The 22,459-nt window shown below is 33.6% G+C and overlaps 1 protein-coding gene and 2 long non-coding RNA genes across 3 annotated transcripts; 2 read left to right on the forward strand and 1 right to left on the reverse strand.

Annotated features, from left to right (window-relative positions):
• The first annotated feature begins 1,717 nt into the window (after positions 1-1,717).
• On the forward strand, positions 1,718-11,936 carry LOC140046501 (uncharacterized). Its single transcript, XR_011844801.1, has 3 exons — positions 1,718-1,912; positions 11,408-11,572; positions 11,925-11,936. It is a non-coding gene; the product is annotated as an uncharacterized lncRNA (long non-coding RNA).
• LOC140046502 (uncharacterized) lies at positions 11,931-13,537 on the forward strand. Its single transcript, XR_011844802.1, has 3 exons — positions 11,931-12,058; positions 13,128-13,183; positions 13,526-13,537. It is a non-coding gene; the product is annotated as an uncharacterized lncRNA (long non-coding RNA).
• Positions 13,538-15,579: 2,042 nt separating this feature from the next.
• On the reverse strand, positions 15,580-18,714 carry LOC140046739 (interferon-induced very large GTPase 1-like). Its single transcript, XM_072091445.1, has one exon. It carries the CDS (start codon positions 18,712-18,714, stop codon positions 15,580-15,582), a length of 3,135 nt encoding a protein of 1,044 aa, XP_071947546.1.
• Positions 18,715-22,459: the final 3,745 nt, after the last annotated feature.

Here is a 22,459-nt window from a genome sequence, read left to right on the forward strand (position 1 = left end):
TAAAACGCATAGTGATACCGGACTGACAGACAGACCGACAGACAGACCGACCGACATAGTGAACGATAGAGTCTAAAAATGGAAATGGTGATCCGCGATGACGTCACCAAACGTGGCGATTTGGGTGTAGAATTGGAACAAATCTTCCTTTGTGTTTAGTTAAAAAAAATGGTATTTACACGTACACACAAAAAAAACATACAAAATAGCAGTAAGTAAGCAAGCACTAATGTAGTATTATATGAACCTGGAATGGATTTTCGATTTTTTTCATTTTAGAATGATGTTTTGGGGCTATTAGGTGTTGCTAGAATGTATATTGTTACAAAATATAAATTGGCCCTTTTGGGGAAAGCCCCACTTGAAAATCAAAAAAATTCGCGGGGACGTCACTTTGCGAATATATATATTCCTATCCCTCCAATGAACAATTTGCAGTTTTTTGGCTATAACTCTTGAAATCTATGGAATATTTTCTAAAAAATGCTTGTGCGTATTTAGAATTTTTTTAGATAAAATTATTACGTATAAACGGTTATTCAACAAGTAAATGACGATTTAAAATCTTAAAATCAACGTTTTTTTTTCTGGCAATACCGAAGTTGGCCTGGCAACGTTGTCCGGGATACAGCAGCTCCGTGCGCAATGATGCGTATCCATATTTTCCGTTCGTGTATTTTGCATATCGTTGGTAATTTATACTGCTAAAATGTGTTAGTTTCTTTAGTTTTTAGTTTAGCAGAATTAAATTAGTAATATGAGATGATAATTTATTTGTCACGAATCAGGCAGTTCGAAAACAAATTTTATTCATATTTTACTTTGCCAATTGGCTTGACAATGAGCGCAGCAAGTTGTTGATATCGCTTTGGTCCTTGGATGCACATGAAACGGAGCCTCGCCGCATGATGTGAGTGGTGGATCGACTCCGCGCGCTGTTAGTAAAGGTTTGGGAGGTAGGCCTTCTAAATTCGGGTTTTAGAACAAACGAAGTATATTTTAGGGACATATATTTCAACAACATTAGATATTGAATAAATTAATATTAGTGTCAACGCTTCGGGTATCTTTCCAGGCCGTCGATCAATCACTGACTATCGGGCGGCACACACGCTCTCTCGTGTGAATATGTGACGTCGTAAATTCCGACGGCCGTTGAAATAGAATATTGCAATGGCGTGAGTAATTTTCGCTAATTTACCATGGTATCTTAAAATTTTGTTTTTACTCAAAATACTATACATTTTGTTTTTATTTGTATGGGTTTGTGTTAATTTGATACATTTAAATAACATGTGTGAATTTCTTGAAAATCGAAAGTCCATTTCAGGTCCATTTTAATAAAGCGGCGGAACTGCCATAGTCAAGCTAGGCTACTTTGAAGGAAAAAAAATCAATCAAAAACTGGCCCTATGCTCTAGATCGATTTTTCTCTGAGATCCAATGATTGGAGTTAATTTTGAAATAATTAACTTTGAAACCTGTGTTTGAATTTATAAATACACAAGAAATCTAGCTTTACAATATTAAGAACGGTGTATTACAGTAAAATTAGTTCCTCAATAGTTTTTCTACATAACTAAATTATTTGTTCGTACTACCTCCTTTTTTAACCGACACTCGTTTGCGAATTCAATATTAGGGAGATATCGCACCATTATGAAAACGATAACAATGTTTTAATAAGACAGTATAAACACTCTTTTTTGCAGTGGGCTTGTTTTATTGATTGTGACTAAAACCCAGACACCAAACCGGGATTGAGCCCTATTGAAGGTTTTTATCATTTTACAAAATGATAAAAGCGTTGTCGGACTAAAAATGCGGACATTTTGATTTGAAGTTTAAAATACCAAGAAAGTACCTGCATACCTCCCTCCCTGCTGCAACAGGAAGATATAAAAAATATAACGTAAGCAATATAGAATGTAAATTATCATGTTCTCAAAATGAAACTTTGTTTGTACATTACAAAAAAGTTACATGTTACAAATCATGTGAAGTTGCATATCAGGTAACTGTTTAATACACAATTATAAGTCATCCAAATAGTTGACACTGTTGATTTAAAGGTTATACGTCTTCATCACTTTTGCTTTTGCCTTTTTCCATGTAATTCTCTTCCATCCTCTAGGAATATCAGCCTTTTTAGCATTATAATATTCAGCAAGTTCACTGTTGTAAGTTGCCATAAACCATTTCCAGAACAGTTCTGCTTTTCCCTCTAATGGTTCAATTTTCCACGACTTGTAATAGTCGTTCACACTTCTATAGTCTGAATATTTACGCCATTTTCCACCAGTATCGTCATTGCTAAACCCATCACCATGCCTCATTAATGTTGTACATACGTTAGTACCGAGTTTTTTTGTTCTAGCGTATACATATCCTGCTATTCCCATAGGTCTATGAAGTTCTGTTCGATGACTATCATATGTATTATTAGTATGAAGATCACAAAGTCCTTTGCAAAATGGACATAACTCACGACAAGCTAAAAGATCAGATGTAAAGAATACAAAACAGTCATTTTTCATTTTATTAAAAGTACTAATATCATAACCTGTGATTATGCTGTCTTCGACGTGCTTCAATTCAAAAAATAAATTGTCTTTGAGCTCTTCCAAATCCATAATTCTATCTTCGTCAAAAATCTTAATGTCTCTTTTGACACATAAGTCTTTATTTATCCTTTCAGTTAAAGATGGCCACCAAGACTTCATTGTGCTTGTTCCTTTCTGACACAAAGCAGTGATAGTTTGCCTTAGCTCAGCAAATATTTCACGAACATTGTGATTATATACTGCTTGCAGTAACGTGTTACCCGTGTTATTGGTTTGGAAACAAGCTTTCTTGATATGTCCACGAATGAAGTTTTCAATAGCGTGTATGGGATCCGACAAATACTGGACAAAGCTTTTAAAATTATGTTTCTCTGCCATTACAATCAGTAAAGACGCATGAAGAGACATCTTATTAGTAAACAGTTTACTCTTTCTCAAATAGTCAATTACCTCTATTGCACATTTGTTCGGGAGAGAAACTTCAACCGCACTTTTAATCTCTCGGGATATTACCGATGCCATCTTAACGCTTATTTGAAGCTCTCTACATTCATCTCTAAACATATGCCATAACCTGTCTCTTTGAAGTGTCATGTATATTTTCAGGTCGTGTTCACCTCTATACTTGTCTTGCATTTCTTGTAAAATGGGTAAAAACCACTTGAAATTACAGATAGCAAGTCGAATCCTTCCTTTCAACGTAAAGTAAAGTTTGTCATCTATTTTCACCGCTCCAATTTCACTTAGTAAAGAAGAAAAAAGATCCATTCCTAGATGTTTAGTGTAGTTACTTCCTTCAGATATGTGACCTCTGATTGTTTTACTAAACTTGTCGCGGATTTTATGTAGGCTCGAATTTGCTTCAGCCAAGTAAGATCGCTTATCCAGACGAAATTTTAAAAATCTTTGATTAAACAAAACGTTAAAATGTAAGTCCTTTTCTTGAACTTCAATTTGAGAAAGATCAGAAAGCAATACACGAGAAACTTCATCTCGATCACTCATTAAATTTGACTCTACAACGATTCTTTCAAAAGACTCTACTACATCGATGTAATCTTCACCACCGGGTATGTCGGATATCCACTTATTCCAATTCTCAGTAAACTCACATTTAAGATTTGCGTCAGATAGGTTTTTAATTCTATGATCTTCAGCCAATTGTTTAGATTTTTGAAAAATTTCTTTTTCATACATGTTAAATCTGGCATCGATTTCAGCTCTTCCAATGATTTTTTTTTTAACTGATGTAATTCCGTCATTCAATTCTTTTGTAGTCTCCTTACAAAGATCATCAAGTTGTAGTTCCATTTTGGCTTTCCATTGACAAGCAAATGTTTCTTCATCAAAATAGCCATTCATGCTAGATTTAAAAGTAACGATGTCTTGTTCTAATTTCTTCCAATAACGGTCGAAGATATCTTTTCCATTGTGTTCCATCTCTTCAACTGTTATTTGCCTACATTCATTTCGAAGCTGGTGACTGTATATCATTGCATTTCTTCTAAATACACGAGATTGCTTCAGATATTCTGTATTCAAAGCATTAAAGGCCTGTATTTCGAAAGAATTCTTGAAGCTGAATACAAAATTTTGGCATAAAATTGCGTTCCAAAGATCTGTAAGCATTATTGCGAATCCATCTATACTTCTTGGTTTGGAATTTCGCATGCATTCTACGACCCGTTGTTTTACTTGAAGAATGCTGTTGCTGTAACCAGGATTAGGTGGCGCCATCGGTGGATCACCTTGCCACAGGCTGGGAACGTACACTATGTCTTTGTTTTCTTCAAAATGTATGACATCGGAAAACGATTGATATTTTTCACTGCAATTTTCTTCGGCCGCAGCAATTTTTGTAATTTTATCCAACATTTCTCGCATGCTCCTTTTTTGTGTTGTATTCAAATCTGATGCTGCTGCGTCAGTAACGTTTTGATGCAGAAATATGCAGCTAGGGTTGACATTAACATTTTCCATTTTTATAAATGCATGAACAGCAATTTGAAGTGTGTCTTGCATGTCTGTAGGGTTCTCTCCCATAATATTTAGTATGGTAAGATTACCTAAACCAACAACAAATGTAGCTAGCTCGTTGTCATGACTGTAACTATGTCGATAGCTGGCGAATTCAGGAGATCGCAAACCCTCGGTGTCAACCACCAAAAGGTAGTCACACTTGGTTTCTTCGTTTAATCCTGAACCTAACGGCATCATTTGGGCAAAGACTCCTTTAGTACACCTGCCAGCGCTGACAGCAAATTGTAAACCAAACATGGTATTTAACATGGTGGATTTTCCACTGCTTTGAATGCCTAATACAGACAGTATAAAGAGTTTCTTATTGCCAACTTGGTATTTAAGAGATCTGAAAACGGCTTTGATCCAAGTAAGCGGCACATGGGATGCATCACCATCCATTAGCTCAATTGGATAACCATGTAGTAACATTTCTGCAGTAACTACTGCTAAATCGGAATTATCTGTTTGGAGTTTTAAGTCTGATGACATTTCGTAATTCTGTCCGATTTCTCTGTTGAAATGTTCTAATCCTAATGATTCACGTGACAGCTTCTGCTCTAGGTCATTAAGTTTGTCTTTCATTGATTGTAATGATGCTTTCGTCATTTCTGGTTTACATTTCGTTGCTTCACATAACCTGTTCCACTTTTCGATGTATTCAATTCGTATTGGATGCAGTTTGTCGATGCTATATCGGTCGGTCATTAACTTAATAAACCCATAGAAATATTTCCTTTTTATAAGCGAGTTCTTAAAAGACGCTCTAAACAACTTATAAGTACACTTCTTACGTTGGTTTTGGTTTACATCTAACTGTTTTTGTCGTAGGCCTATCATCTCTGACTTTATTTTGTCAACGTAATCTTCAATTTGCATGGTTCCTTTTCTTAGTAGCCGATGCTGTTCTTTAATATTCTCTCCGATGTTTACTGCAATCAATTGCAAAGGCAGCTCATGTTCTTTCCCATTTAGATATACACGCTTTAGCAACATGTTTACGCTCTGTTTTGCTTCCAAACAGTCTGGCAAATCTTCATCAACGTGAAAGTTCATCTTTCGTGCTACTTCGCTGCACATCTCGATACTCCTATTCGGTAAGACATTCCGGTGAACTTCTTCAAAATATATGTGAAGACATTTCCATATTTCCCGACTTACTTTGAACTGGTTCATGTTTGACGCATTAACACATGCTATTTGTTTTGCACCCCGACTAATAGATGACTTCTCAATTTTAAGAATCGTTTCTTTGAATGTTTGTCCAGGATTTCCATCTAAGACGAAAATCACATGACCGTTTTGTCTGTACAATGTTTCCAGTAACTCTGCATCATGTTCTTTAAAATCATCAGATGACACAAATACAATAGTGACCAGTGATATCTCAGACAAAAATTGTGTCTGAGATCGGAAATCTGATGAATTTCCTCGTAGATTTATAAACGTAAGTGCATCTGAAAAAGTATTCTTATTTGTCTCGTTTGGAAAGTACCATGTCATTTCTAACAATCCATCTGACAGATTTCTTTGTAAATGACCTCCTTTGCATTCTGAATGAAAGAAAATATCATGTCTTTGCTCATTTATGATGCAATTGACAAGTTTAGATTTTGACATTCGAGGTCTACCTATGCGAAGAGCAGACACAATAGGAAGTTCGTGAGCGGTCATAAACTTTTCACAAGAAAACCCTGAACTTATTTTCCACTTCTTTCTAATTGTGGCTGTCCCCCAAACAAGCATCTCCCATTGTTTGTCTTTAACTGGTATCAGTAACGGAATAGCCAACTGACAAGTGGACAATTTATCAATTAATGTTTGCCTTAAGAAATTGTCACAGCACAAGAAAATAGCCACTAGTGCATCTAGTGGACTTACTTCGTTACAATGATTTACGTCTTCTGAATAGTCTTGTAGAAAAGAAGACATTGAAAATACAGCAGCACTAGAAAGTGATTGATTTTGATCTAAATCATAGCATCTTCCCTCATATTTGCACATTAGCAGATTTTGTAAAATATACCAGGGTATTTTGCCAGGATCGCTGAGTTCATCTGGTGTAATCACACTTTTAGAAACTACAAGTACTTCTTCCCGAGTTAGTTTTTTAGGATAGTAGTCCTGTAGTTGCAGATTTTTAACAACCTGCTGTTGTATGTCAATTCCAGTCGCCATCTCATTTAATTAGTTAAGCTTACGATATTATGACCATCAATCTAATAATCAAAATAAAACGAGTAAAATAGATCGGGATAAAACTACCATCATGCACAATTATTGCCTATATAGTTATTTTTTAAACAAAGATATAAGCAAATACAAAACAAATAAAAACAAATAAGATTTATCTTACTGAGGGTAACTTCACCTTGATCGAAGCGAAATTTTACCAAATCACCATATTCACTGAGTTTAATCTGAAATACAATTTTTAAGACAAACCGATTAAAGAATTTTGTTTTCCTATTAGGTTAAGGCAGAAACTATAGAGAGCGTGCATATATCATGAATATTCATGATGCATGCCTGAGCTCATGACGTCATAATTGCAAAACACACTGTCTTCTGATGCACGTTCGCAGTGCAGCCGGATCGGAGTTACTGTACTCTTTTTCTCTCGATGTTGTTGTTAAATACACTGCAATTTTTTTGCGTTTTATAAAAATTATAATGCATATATATATATAACTTTAAACCAGGTCACTTCTTGTCTTAAGTGTGCGTTTTATTAAGGATAATTATGATAAAAGACAAAAAACCAATGCACTACCAAAGTAGCTCGCGTCGAAAGTTAAAAAGAAAATAAGATAATTATTACAACAAAGTAAAAAAAAATATTTTGACGCTTAATTATTAAGTATTGTTTAGAAGACAAAATATTACTGTAGGCCTACTTGGTTTCAAAAAATCTCAACGACCAGGTTATAATAGTGCCGGCCCCCACAGGCCTACTGTACTACACTGAACACACGTATGTATAAGCATATATCTAATTACATTTTCAGAACTAAATCACGTAGGCCTATGTCAATAGAGATAGACATATCGATTATGAACCTGGTTTGTTGAAAATGTCACTGAGAATTTCCTGTTTTGTACAGTCACTGAAAGCATACTATACTTTTACATACCGATCTAATTCCATTTAAAGGTTAACCCTTTGTCGTAAAGTGTACAACCAACAACTACAAAACCTATATTATAATATCAATACCTAGGCCTATAGTTATTTGTCACAGTAAATTAAGAATAGTACAACTAGTTTAACAAGAAATACTGAATACATACAGTACGGTATGCCTATGTTACGTACGAAACAAATAAATTATAAAAAGGACTAGAATTATGTTCCAAATTTAAACGAGGAGGGGGGGGGGGGGGGGGCAACACAAGGTTTTCGCAAAACATACAGTATTTATTAGGTTTAAGTTTACTCGCTTTAGCCAGCTAAAACCTCAGAGGACATAATCAATAAGAAACGGTATCAACGCGAAAGCTATATTTATGTAGGCCTAAGGGTGACAGTTTTAATATTTTGTAAACTCGACTAATTGATAGGTCCAAGCTGCTGGACCCAAAAACGTCTGGCTGGGAAGAGAGAGTCTATGAGGGCAACGGGTTGAACGATTTTGGATTCTCGACCTTTGATTGGTGACGCGAATCAACTGAAGATGTTACTCAAAAAGTCGAGCGGCTTTTTGTATGAAATATTTCTTGCCACATTTAAGCATACCACTACCATTTTTGGGCACATCACACTTTTTTTTGGAAACTAGTTTGATAGTGTAGACAGGGCTTAAATTGCAATTGGTTTTTTGTTGGACGTACTCGCCGAACGACTACTACCGAAACTGAGTCGAGGAAGGGAATTGATGACGAATTCTGTACTTTCGGGGCTTTTATAGCTTACTGTTAAATATTATTAAAAAAAAACATTACATTACACTTTACTTTAGAGCAGTTTAGGGAAAAATTTTATTTTAACATTTTGTTTAGCAATATTGCTAATCAAACTGATTTTTGAGTCGATAAACATAGTTTTTCTATTGTATTTTTTGCTACACAATTTTAGAAATGTGTATCAATAAGGCTGTTTTGTATAGCTTTTTGCTATGCTACACTGGCGAAATTATTCCCTTTATTCAACGAGAACTAAAGCCACGTAAACATCAAAGTGATAATTATTGAAACAATGATAGGAATATCTATATATATAACATTACGTACATACATTTACACACATATTATACGAACCTTTATGTTGAACAGGGAACGTCCTATTGGTACTGCAGAAACGGCACATCGAATACTTTACTTGATACTTTATTTACCATTATATACTGTACATACTCAATTCCCTATGGGAATATTTACAAAGAGACTACAATACTTTATTAGAATATCAATGCACTGAGTTACAAAAGAAGTTTCGAGTAAAACCTAATTCCGCATAGTACTATAAGGTATGACTATTTAATACGATAGGCAATTATATATAAATATAAAAATTTAATCTATAACACTGACAGAGTGTTCTAGATGGCATATGATAAATAATTGCCGATTCAAAACAATTCCAATATATTATCGAGAACTTGTTTGAATAACGTGTTCGTATTTCTACCACGCTTCGAGCATTTGTCATCTTGGAAGAATATCTTTTTCGTCATCCGATCATTATCGGATCTAATCATCATCTAAAGTGTTTTTTTCGCTAACCATTACGGATCATTCGTAAACATCATTGTTTCAATAATTATCACTTTATTTTTGCTAATGGGTAAAGGCTACTTATCTATGAATTTCACTTTAAGAAATATAATGCAACCTCCCCTTGCCATAAGCACAAACCGACCGATGGTCAGCTTTGTCAAATTTTGATTTTTTGATTTTTTTAAAAATCTTATTTTGTTCCATTATATTAATGCCCTTACGTAAATTTATATATAGATACGGTGATTGTATTTTACAAAAAAAAAAAAAAGTTGTTGACATACTATATATATAAATAGCTCACGCTTAATATAGGAATTTCCAGTCTTTTAAAATATAGCTTTGTTGTAAAAGTAGGTGTTCTTGTGTCACGTGAGAAGACGTAACACAATACTGTATTGACTGTGTTATAACATCATTATTTCAATAAACAAACTAGAGTTATTATAGTGGTATCATAGAACTATTTATAGGTCCATAGTGGTTCTAAGGGAAGGCCTACATAAATGTTTTTGATATGGCTAAGCAGCAGTTTCCAAACTTAAATTTTCAATTTAAATTATGGTCTGTGGTTTCACAGGCAATCACCTGGCCAAATCGGATTCCTTGATCTGGGACTGGCTGGGGTGGTAAGTAACGACCAGTCGCAGCTCCAGTTCATTTTGAAAGAGAGGCAGATCGCTAGTGAGGGATTAAAAAAAATAACCATATCCGTGGCATGCGCAATACGCGTCGCTTGCTTAGTTTAAATTACTATAAATTATAGGTCCATGGTTTACCAACAGCATACAATATATTACACATTAAAACACACCAAACAAAAACAATCTTTCGACGAAGATTTTTGTTTGTTTTTCTTAAAATGTTTATACTAACACTGTATCATTCATCGATCTTTGTACCTCATATAAATACTCGTTATCATTAAACCAGTCATGTGGAAAGTCTAGAACATCAAATATAAATACTGTAGGATCACAATTGCTATATTATTTGCTATATCAAATCAACAACCATCTTAAGCTATCAGTCTTGTTTAGTTGTTTTTATTAATCTTTTTTATACCAATTGCATTTTTGAGTACTTTTAAAATAGGTCTAAAATACAAGCGGTAGTAGGTGTGCTAATCCAAGAGTGAGACTCATGAAATGACCTGTTTTAAATACCGAGTACAAAGAACATACTACGGTTGTTATTTGTTAGAAATGATAGCTTTAGTCTACATTGAATTACATGCTTGTCGATAGAAGCATGGCTATTTTATAAGGCGTACACAATTATAACTCAACCAATTTTTAAATGCCATTTGATTGGTTGATTTCATAGCACGTTGCATTTCGTCCCAATCAACTGTTAAAAAGTGATATTATTCAATGTTTTCTAGCTTTTGTAACAACAATGAACATTAACAAATAGATAATTGTATCACGTGGTGAGAATCAATGCGACTGCATCGTCTATCAATCTTTACCTAAGCCTAGTGACACCGATAGGTTTTACATTGAATGTAGGCCTATTTGTTAAATGGAGAGAAATGTTCATTCTTTAAAATACGTAAATGTTCTATTTAACCTAAAAAACATCGAATATTTTTACTACTGTATCATTTACCAACACTTATTTCTTAATCATTTTATATCAGGATTTAGAAATAAATCCGTTTGAAACAATAGGCCTAGCACCTCATCCTCATCAAGAGCCTATTGACTGCTATCACAACTTAGAGAAGTTATTAACCATAATAGAAACACAACCAGAAAGAAGTAAGTTAATGATAGCCATGGTTATTATTTTGGGCAGCATCGGCACTGTATCTACAAATATAACTATTCGTCCATAGTGTGATATTTTTATTTGTTTTTATCTGCATTCTTTCTATTATTTATTTACATAATGACATAATAATAATTTCTAATTCCACTTTTAATTAAGGTTAATTAGTTTTCTTCATATTTGCGTTTTCCTTTGAAAATATTTAGTATTTTTTCTAAATTTGTTAACAGCATACTTATTTCAAACGTAACAACTATAAATGCAAATGAAAGTATAAAACGCAATAATATAAATAGATATGCTAGAAAAACCGATTTTCTGTCTCAACTTCTTAGAAAATTGGACTAAAAGGGTTAGAAGATTCTTTCCAAAACGAACGCGCAGCTGTCACACTAATGCCTGTGACAGTACATTTCATTTCAATCCTGGTCACCATTGTCGACTTTGTAAAAACATCGTCTGTGACGAATGTTTTATGCATGTTCCGGAAAGAATAGTAGGTATGTTATTCTTTTAAATTAAGCTTAAAACAAAAGTATTATGTTTACTAAGCCGAAATCCAATCAAACATCTAAAGACAGAATTTTTAAAACATTATTTTTTACCATTAATTAATATATATATACAGTATATCTTATTGAATTCCTGTATTGTTTTTTTTGTGTCAATTTGTCTACTAATTATCAATGTGTTGATTGTGGCAGTAATTACGGCAGCTATAGTTATCTAGGATCGTTCATATCCATTACAAAGTGTCATTTTTAATAGCAAAACCATGTGTGTGTGTGTGTGTGTTACTTATTGTTTAAATGATGTATTGTATGCATTTCATTTTTTGTCTTTAAAATACAGATACACTGCACAGACAAAAGGGCCAAGGAAATTTAAACAATAAGAACATCAAGGCGTGTCAGGCTTGTAATGAACGAGTCAAAGAAGAGTGGCTGATGTACAGCATAGACATACCAGATGGAGTTAGCATACAGGTAATACAATGCTCAGTAATTAAGCGTAAGAACTATGTTTAAACAAAGTGGCGATAGACGAAAATTGCGTTTTTATTTTATTGGGTGTAGAATCATAATAAACCGTTGGGGGCGCTAATATATTTGTATGCACAGAGCAATCTCGATATTTATGTTGTAAACCTTAGAGTTAGATTAAAATAAATTTAAACAAGAAATATTTCTTACAAAAAATTGACGAAACAGTTTTAAAGATATATTGTCCCTCTGGAAAATAAATTTGTTTTTGAATGTGTCATTTTTGTTGTCACATGTGACATAATAGTTATTTTACCAGAAGAAATGTAACGTAAAGCAAAAAACACTTAAATTGTCTGTCAGACAACGGTTTTTGAGTTATAATTAAACGTTTCTTTTCTCTTTTTATATGTGAATAAATATAATTTTTTTGTTACAGAAGTGAATAACTTTGATATGAAATACAGACTCAATTTCTGTCACTTTAGTACAAACATGGAACTATAGTTATAGTTCCATGGTACAAACAAAAACTTTCATGGACTGTTTGATTTACAGTATTATATAATATCATGGGACTCATAAATACCAGAAATGCTTACGGATTTGTTATTCAACCGTTAGACTCTTTTATCAGACGTTTTTTGGGACCTATAAATTATAGTCGAGTTTCCATTTTAGCAAAAATGTCAGTCTCTCAGTACTAAAACTGCTGCTTGCTTTATATCGGATTACGTCATCTCTTGTGACGTAGCAGGCTAGGGCAGCAGCGTGAAAAAATTGTTTAGCGAAATTCAATCACATGCGTATTTTAACATATTTAAAACAAAATTAGGCCTATATTAGGCCTATAAATATAAGTGGTGATAGAGATTGCCAATTGCGATTTTATTTAGTATGATAATTAAGATAAACGGTTGGGGCACTAAGGGTCAAATTATATTTATGTTGTAAAACTAATAATTAAATTGAAATTAAATAAAAATGATTTGTTTATAGCGAAATTCAGAGTCCAATTGTTTTTTTGAATTGATGCAATACAACATTTACTTTAATACTTTTATTTTCCTAGAAACAAAAAGCTGAATATCGAATACAAAATTACAACACTGCTGTTAGAGAAGTAAGGTAAATATACAGAAATTGACAGAATTGGTACAGTATTGAGAAAAGATACACATCACAGTCATTATCACAATTGAATTAGAAACACCAACTTGCGTTATAAAAGAATTGTACTATATATACAGTAGAGCTATGATATCGTTTCTTATATACGCATGCGCATGTTCAGTTAAAGATTTCGGATATTACAAATTAAATTCGATGTTTCAAAAGTTTTATTTCTGTCATTAATTTTTAATTAAAAGATAAAACATTGAAAATAATCATGTAAAATAATATTATTTTAGTGTTTTATACGAATTTTAACAACACACAATTAAACGACAATACTTAATATCTTTTCAGAGAAAGAACGAGGCTCTATCAGAAAAAACGCTTACATCAAATGCGCGACCGTATTGATTCCATTCTCGACGAATATGATGAAACTTTGTAAGTTAGTATAATTATTGATTATAAAAATTGCTACAATAGATACATTATGCGAAATAAATAGAGCAACAGAGGCGTGTGCTTTCGGTCCATATTGAAGGTAAAGAGATTTTAATAAGAATTTGTGACGTCACCAATATATCGAATTTTTTGAAAATCAATATGTAAGTATAAATATACCTATTACACCTAACGCCCAAACGCTATAATTGGCAACACCATTTATATGACCTCAGAGCCTGCAATGGATACGCAGTAACCATTAAACCTTGTTTCAGAAGGGTCTTTAAAAATAAAATCAAAGTAAAACATATCGACAAAGACAAGACTATCATAATGTAGATAATAAGGATATATGTAATAAACAGAGTGTCTCTTTCCCAACATATGAGTAAAACACAGCTCAAAAAGCTTTCCAAAATGAGAGGGCACTCGATTCTTTAGCGTTCAGTATAGATAGGGTCTAACTGAAAAGTTCAATTCATTCGCATTTATTCAGCAATATAAATATTAACATTACAGGGATTTTATAGAGACAAGTAATTGTCTGTAGTCGTAAAACCCTTTAGAACAAAACAAATATTATCACCACCTTTATTCATTCAATGTTTCATTAACAACAATTACAGAATCTCTAAGCATTTTCTAAATTATTTCGTTATTTTCTTATTTTTATCCTCTTTAATATTAATAATAATTTTAATATTTTGGCCTATACGTAGTACCCCATGTTTTCTTAATGTATATATTTGTTTTGTCTACTACACTTAAACATATATATATATGTTTACATTTACCGATTTAGTTACATATATAAAAAAAATCCATGCAAACGCAGATGGAGCTGAAAGATTTAATTTGCATTATATGGTGGCGGACACAACTTAAAAACATTTGTAAAAATAACGGCCTTTTGATAGATACTTTATCTATCAGGTCTTCCGCAAAATACATAGACTGGATAACTTTAGATGATCATAACATACTTATTATTAATGTATATTATTATATATCGTTTCAAACAATTGATTGAACAAACATTCATTCACAGACCCTATAGGCTGCTATCATAGAACTAAGAAGTTCAAAAATGGAAATGGTGATCCGCGATTTGGGTGTAGAACGGAACAAATCTTCCTTTGTGTTTAATACAGTTAAGTTTAAAAAATGGTATTTACACACAAAAAACATACAAAATAGCAGTAAGTAAGCAAGCACTAATGTAGTATTATATGAACACATTTAATAAAGCGGCGGAACTACCATAGTCAAGCTACTTTGAAGGAAAAAAAATCAATCAAAAACCGGCCCTATGCTCTAGATCGATTTTTCTCTAAGATCCAATGATTGGAGTTAATTTTGAAATAATTAACTTTGAAACCTGTGTTTGAATTTATAAATACACAAGAAATCTAGCTTTACAATATTAAGAACGGCTTATTACAGTAAAATTAGTTCCTCAATAGTTTTTCTACATAACTAAATTATTTGTTCGTACTACCTCCTTTTTTAACCGACACTCGTTTGCGAATTCAATATTAAGGAGATATCGCACCATTATGAAAACGATAACAATGTTTTAATAAGACAGTATAAACGCTCTTTTTCGCAGTGGGCTTGTTTTATTGATTGTGACTAAAACCCAGACACCAAACCGGGATTGAGCCCTATTGAAGGTTTTTATCATTTTACAAAATGATAAAAGCGTTGTCGGACTATAAAAGCGGACATTTTGACTTGAAGTTTAAAATACCAAGAAAGTACCTGCATACCTCCCTCCCTGCTGCAACAAGGAAAATATAAAAAATATAACGTAAGCAATATAGTATGTAAATTATCATGTTCTCAAAATGAAACTTTGTTTGTACATTACAAAAAAGTTACATGTGACAAATCATGTGAAGTTGCATCTCAGGTAACTGTTTAATACACAATTATACGTCATCCAAATAGTTGACACTGTTGATTTAAAGGTTATACGTCTTCATAACTTTTGCTTTTGCCCTTTTCCATGTAATTCTCTTCCATCCTCTAGGAATATCAGCCTTATTAGCATTATAGTATTCAGCAAGTTCACTGTTGTAAGTTGCCATAAACCATTTCCAGAAAAGTTCTGCTTTTCCTTCTAATGGTTCAATTTTCCAGGACTTGTAATAATCGTTAACACTTCTATAATCTGAGTATTTATATAATTTACCAAAAGTATCTTCATTTCTAAATCCATTATCCTGCCTCATTGATGTTGTACAAACCGTTGTACTGAGTTTCTTAGATTTAGCGTATACATATCCCGCCACCCCCTTAGGTCTGTGAAGTTCTGTTCGATGACTATCATATGGATTATTAGTATGAAGATCACAAAGTCCATTGCAAAATGGACATAACTCATGACAAGCTAAAATATCACATGTAAAAAATACCAAACAGTCTTTTTGTATTTTACCAAAAATACTAATATCATAACCTGTGATTATGCTGTCTTCGGCGAGGTTAAGTTCCAACAACAAATTGTCTTTGAGCTCTTCCAAATCTATAATTCTATCTTCGTCAAACATCTCAATGTCTCTTTTGACACGTAAGTCTTTATTTATCCTTTTAGTTAAAGATGGCCACCAATACTTCATTGTGCTTGTTCCTTTCTGACACAAAGCACTGATAGTTTGCCTTAGCTCAGCAAATATTTCACGAACATTGTGATTATATACTGCTTGCAGTAACGTGTTACCCGTGTTATTGGTTTGGAAACAAGCTTCCTTGATATGTCCACGAATGAAGTTTTCAATAGAGTGTATGGGATCCGACAAATACTGGACAAAGCTTTCGAAGTTATGTTTCTCTGCCATTGCAATCATGAGTAAATGCGCATGAACAGACATCTTATTAGTAAATAGTTTACTAGAAGAGTTCCTCAAATGGTCGATTACTCCGATTGCACATTTGTTTGGGAGAGAAACTACAACTGCACTTTTAATCTCTCGAGATATTACCGATGCCATCTTAACACTTATTTGAAGCTCTCTGCATTCATCTCTAAACATATGCCATAACTTATTCTTTTGAAATTTCATGTACAATTTCAGGTCGTGTTCACGTCTATACTGCTCTTGCATTTCTTGTAAAACGGGTACAAACCACTTGAAATTACAGATAGCAAGTCGAATCCTTCCTTTCAACGTAAAGTGAATTTTGTCATCTATTTTCATCGCTCCAATTTCACTTAGTAAAGAAGAAAAAAGATCCATTCCTAGCTGTTTAGTGTAGTTACTTCCTTCAGATATGTGACCTCTGATTGTTTTACTAAACTTGTCGCGGATTTTATGTAGGCTCGAATTTGCTTCAGCCAAGTAAGATCGCTTATCCAGACGAAATGTTAAAAATCTTTGATCAAACAAAACGTTAAAATGTAAGTCCTTTTCTTGAACTTCAATTTGAGAAAGATCAGAAAGCAATACACGAGAAACTTCATCTCGATCACGCTTTAAATTTGACTCTACAACGATTCTTTCAAAAGACTCTACTACATCGATGTTATCTTCACCACCGGGTATGTCGGATATCCACTTATTCCAATTCTTAGTAAACTCACATTTAAGATTTGCGTCAGATAGGTTTTTAATTCTATGATCTTCAGCCAATTGTTTAGATTTTTGAAAAATTTCTTTTTCATACATGTTAAATCTGGCATCGATTTCAGCTCTTCCAATGATTTTATTTCTAACTGATGTAATTCCGTCATTCAATTCTTTTGTAGTCTCCTTACAAAGATCATCAAGTTGTAGTTCCATTTTGGCTTTCCATTGACAAGCGATGGTTTCTTCATCAAAATAGCCATTCATGCTAGATTTAAAAGTAACGATGTCTTGTTCTAATTTCTTCCAATAACGGTCGAAGATATCTTTTCCATTGTGTTCCATCTCTTCAACTGTTATTTGCCTACATTCATTTCGAAGCTGGTGATTGTATATCATTGCATTTCTTCTAAATACACGAGATTGCCTCAGATATTCTGTATTCAAAGCATTAAAGGCTTGTATTTCGAAAGAATTTTTGAAGCTGAATACAAAATGTTGGCATAAAATTGCGTTCCAAAGATCTGTAAGCATTATTGCGAATCCATCTATACTTCTTGGTTTGGAATTTCGCATGCATTCTACGACCCGTTGTTTTACTTGAAGAATGCTGTTGCTGTAACCAGGATTAGGTGGCGCCATCGGTGGATCACCTTGCCACAGGCTGGGAACGTACACTATGTCTTTGTTTTCTTCAAAATGTATGACATCGGAAAACGATTGATATTTTCCACTGCAATTTTCTTTGGCCGCAGCAATTTTTGTAATTTTATCCAACATTTCTCGCATGCTCCTTTTTTGTGTTGTATTCAAATCTGATGCTGCTACGTCAGTAACGTTTTGATGCAGAAATATGCAGCTAGGGTTGACATTAACATTTTCCATTTTTATAAATGCATGAACAGCAATTTGAAGTGTGTCTTGCATGTCTGTAGGGTTCTCTCCCATAATATTTAATATGGTAAGATTACCTAAACCAACAACAAATGTAGCTAGCTCGTTGTCATGACTGTAACTATGTCGAGAGCTGGCGAATTCAGGAGATCGCAAACCCTCGGTGTCAACCACCAAAAGGTAGTCACACTTGGTTTCTTCGTTTAATCCTGAATCCAACGGCATCATTTGGGCAAAGACTCCTTTAGTACACCTGCCAGCGCTGACAGCAAAGTGTAAACCAAACATGGTATTTAACATGGTGGATTTTCCACTGCTTTGAATGCCTAATACAGACAGTACAAAGAGTTTCTTATTGCCAACTTGGTATTTAAGAGATCTGAAAACGGCTTTGATCCAAGTAAGCGGCACATGGGATGCATCACCATCCATTAGCTCAATTGGATAACCATGTAGTAACATTTCTGCAGTAACTACTGCTAAATCGGAATTATCTGTTTGGAGTTTTAAGTCTGATGACATTTCGTAATTCTGTCCGATTTCTCTGTTGAAATGTTCTAATCCTAATGATTCACGTGACAGCTTCTGCTCTAGGTCATTAAGTTTGTCTTTCATTGATTGTAATGATGCTTTCGTCATTTCTGGTTTACATTTCGTTGCGTTACATAACCTGTTCCACTTTTCGATGTACTCAATTCGTATTGGATGCAGTTTGTCGATGCTATATCGGTCGGACATTAACCTAATAAACCCATAGAAATATTTCCTTTTTACAAGTGAGTTCTTAAAAGACGCTCTAAACAACTTATACGTACACTTCTTAAGTTGGTGTTGGTTTATTGGTTATCCGCACTTGGCGGATAACCCCTTGTTATTGTCAGGATCTTTTTTTTTGGTTATCCGCACTTGGCGGATAACCCCTTGTTATTGTCAGGATCTTTTTTTTTTTTTTATTTTTCTTTTTCTCTTTTTTTTTCTATTTTCTTCTTTCTTTCCACAAATTTTGTTGCTAGTGTATCTCTAAATCTTCTTAACATAACATTGTATAACTTTATCAGAAGATTAACCTCTAACTGAAGATGTCGTAATAAGGTTTTCAGTCGCGTCCGAGTTGCGCAGCGTAAGTTACGCGCGATTTTATGAATTTCAATGATTGATCATAGAATAAAAACTAAAAGTTTTTTTGTATTGAAACTTGGTGAAAATTTAAGTCATATCATGCGCTAACTTTCTATGGAGAGAAAATGGCATGTTTTAAAGAAAGTTACGCGCGCACGCGCGTTTAAAATTTCAAAATGCGTAAAATCAATTTCTAATCAACTTTCTAGGCGTTTCAGGTCATTTTGAGCATTTAAAAAATTCCCACGTGTGCGCAATTTTTTTACGCGCGCGTGCGCACTTAGCCCAAAAACATCTTTTTTTTCCTTGATTTTTGTTTTTTCAGCCTTTTCTAGTAAATTTACCAATTTTCAATCAATTTCGACTTAAAATCACGTCATACGAGCACGTAGAATTGAACAATTTGCGCGCGTTTTTGATGAAAAAGTTCAAAAATTCGTCAAAATTATGCCTTTTTTAAAACAGTCATAGATTCTAAACTCTGTGGCGAACTTTTTTAAAATTTCAGATTCTGGAAGTAGATTAGTTGTAGATAACAAATCATGCATCGATATGGCTAACCGGACATTGTGACGTCATCGTATGGCCACCCGAATACAAAATATAGGATTTTTTTCTCTTTCATCATAGCTCGTCAAATTTAATAGAGCGCATCTCTACTTATCCGTATTCCATTTCCCTCAATTTTTTTATTTTGTCTAGGTCAATCAATTATCTTTCGCATGATATACCGTTTTTAAAATTGTGATGACGTCATCATGTCCAAAAGCGTCAATAACTTTGGTCACTTATTTTCACCTATTCTGAACTGTATGTAGTACGTATACAATATATAGTGTATACCGTGTATACTTAGACGTGACGTAAAATAGAGAGCGCACTAACATTTTTTCAATGGCATAATGTTTTTCTCTGGGCAATATTCTAACGTATGACGTGCACGTGGCTTTTGCTCTGCGGATAACCTAACTCGTCCGTAGTGACGAGTTCAAATCTAGTTGGTTATCCGCACTTGGCGGATAACCCCTTGTTATTGTCAGGATCTTTTTTTTTTGGTTATCCGCACTTGGCGGATAACCCCTTGTTATTGTCAGGATCTTTTTTTTTTTTATTTTTCTTTTTTTTCTATTTTCTTCTTTCTTTCCACGAATTTTGTTGCTAGTGTATCTCTAAAACTTCTTAACACAACATTGTATAACTTTATCAGAAGATTGAACTCTATCTGAAGATGTCGTAATAAGGTTTTCGGTCACGTCCGAGTTGCGCAGCGTAAGTTACGCGCAATTTTATGAATTTCAATGATTGATTATAGAATAAAAACTAAAAGTCATTTTGTATTGAAACTTGGTGAAAATTTAAGTCTTAACATGCTCAAACTTTCTATGGATTAAAAATGGCTTGTTTGACAGAAAGTTACGCACGCACGCGCGTTTAAAATTTCAAAATGCGTAAAATCAATTTCTAATCAACTTTCTACGCGTTTCAGGTCATTTTGAGCATTTCAAAAATTCCCACGCGTGCGCAATTTTTTTACGCGCGCGTGCGCACTTAGCGCAAAAACATCTTTTTTTTGCTTAATTTTTGTTTTTTCCGCCTTTTTTTTAGCAATTTTACCAATTTTTAATCAATTTCGACATAAAATCACGTCATACGAGCACGTAGAATTGAATAATTTGCGCGCGTTTTTGATGAAAAAGTTCAAAAATTCGTCAAAATTATGCCTTTTTTAAAACAGTCATAGATTGTAAACTACGTGGTGAAATTTTTTTAAATTACATACTCTGGAAGTTGATGAGTTGTAGATATCGAATCATGCATGAATATGGCTAACAACACATTGTGACGTCATCGTATGGCCACTGGAATATAAAATATAGAATTTTTGTCTCTTTCGTCATAGCTCACCACATTAAATAGAGCGCATCTCTACTTATCCGTATTCCATTTTCTCCCATTTTTTTATATTGTGTAGGTCAATCAATTATCTTTCGCATGATTCACCATTTTTTTCAATTATGATGACCTCATTATGTTCAAAAGCATTAAAAACTTTGGTCACTTATTTTCACCTATTCTGCACTGTATATAGTACGTATACAGTACATAGTGTTATACTGTACTTAGACGTGACACAAAATAGAGAGCGCACTAACATTTTTTCAATGGCATAATCGTTTTTCTGTGTGCAATATTCAACGTATGATGTGCACGTGGCGTTTGCGCTGCGGTAAACCTGAATCAAATTTGTTTATTTTTTTTTCTATATTCTTCTTTCTTTCCACGAATTTTGTTCGCAGCGTATCTCTACTTCTGGTCAACATAAGATTGTATAACTTTGTCAAAAGATTGACCTGTAGCTTTAGATGTGCAATGATGTTAGAGTCGCGCAGCGTAAGTTACGCGTTATTCTATGGAATTTTATGGTTGCTCGTAAATTTTTAAGACAAAATTATTTTTCAATGAAACTTTACGAAAGTTTATTTCATAATATTGTGCAACTTTTGAAATAATAAAAATGGCGTGCTACGCAAAAATTACGCGAGTACGAGTGAAATTTTAAAATGCGGAAAATTAATTTCTATTTAATTTGTGTACATTTCAGGTCATTTGGAGCTTTTCAAAATTTTCTAAATTGTTTGCGTTTTGCGCACGCACATGTGCGCACAGCTAGTACAAAGCGTAGAAAATATGTTTTGCAATTGATTTTGTTCATATGCCTACGTTTTATAGTAGATTTATTTCATTTTCATGATTTTTTTTTGCAAATTAACGATGCACGTGCATGTTGAACTTTAGAAATCGTGTGCTAAAGAATGGGTAATATAATACAAATTTGTGCAAAACTATTCCTATTTTTATTCAGTTATAGCTCCTCAGGATGGCAGGTTACCCCGTTTTTTTTATGTATTATGGAAGCTAATGAGACGTCACCATATGGCCACTCGAATTTTGAAAATAGATTTTTTTCTCTTTTGTATTAGTTAATCCCATTTAACTGAGCGCATAGTGCCAATGCGTTTGAACAATGTTCTTGACAAATCAATTTTCTTTCACACATGAGTTAACAAAGTGACCCACGTGATTAACATTTATGGAAATGGTTGAATTGTGGATATAAAGTCATATACAAATTATGTCCATCTGATTTCATGACATCATCATATGGCCAGTTGAATTTGAATAGTCAGATTTTCATCTATTTCGTAAAACTTAATCGTGTTTAAAATAGAGCGCATCTCAGGTTAACTTGCTCCAATAGATATAA

The sequence above is a fragment of the Antedon mediterranea genome, chromosome 4 (genome assembly GCF_964355755.1).
Source record: "Antedon mediterranea chromosome 4, ecAntMedi1.1, whole genome shotgun sequence".
In the NCBI taxonomy this organism is placed as follows: Eukaryota; Metazoa; Echinodermata; class Crinoidea; order Comatulida; family Antedonidae; genus Antedon; species Antedon mediterranea.

Bases quoted from the DNA above. Each gene is read 5' to 3' on its own strand.
- LOC140046739 (XM_072091445.1), bottom strand. From the start codon at position 18,714: ATGACGAAAGCATCATTACAATCAATGAAAGACAAACTTAATGACCTA.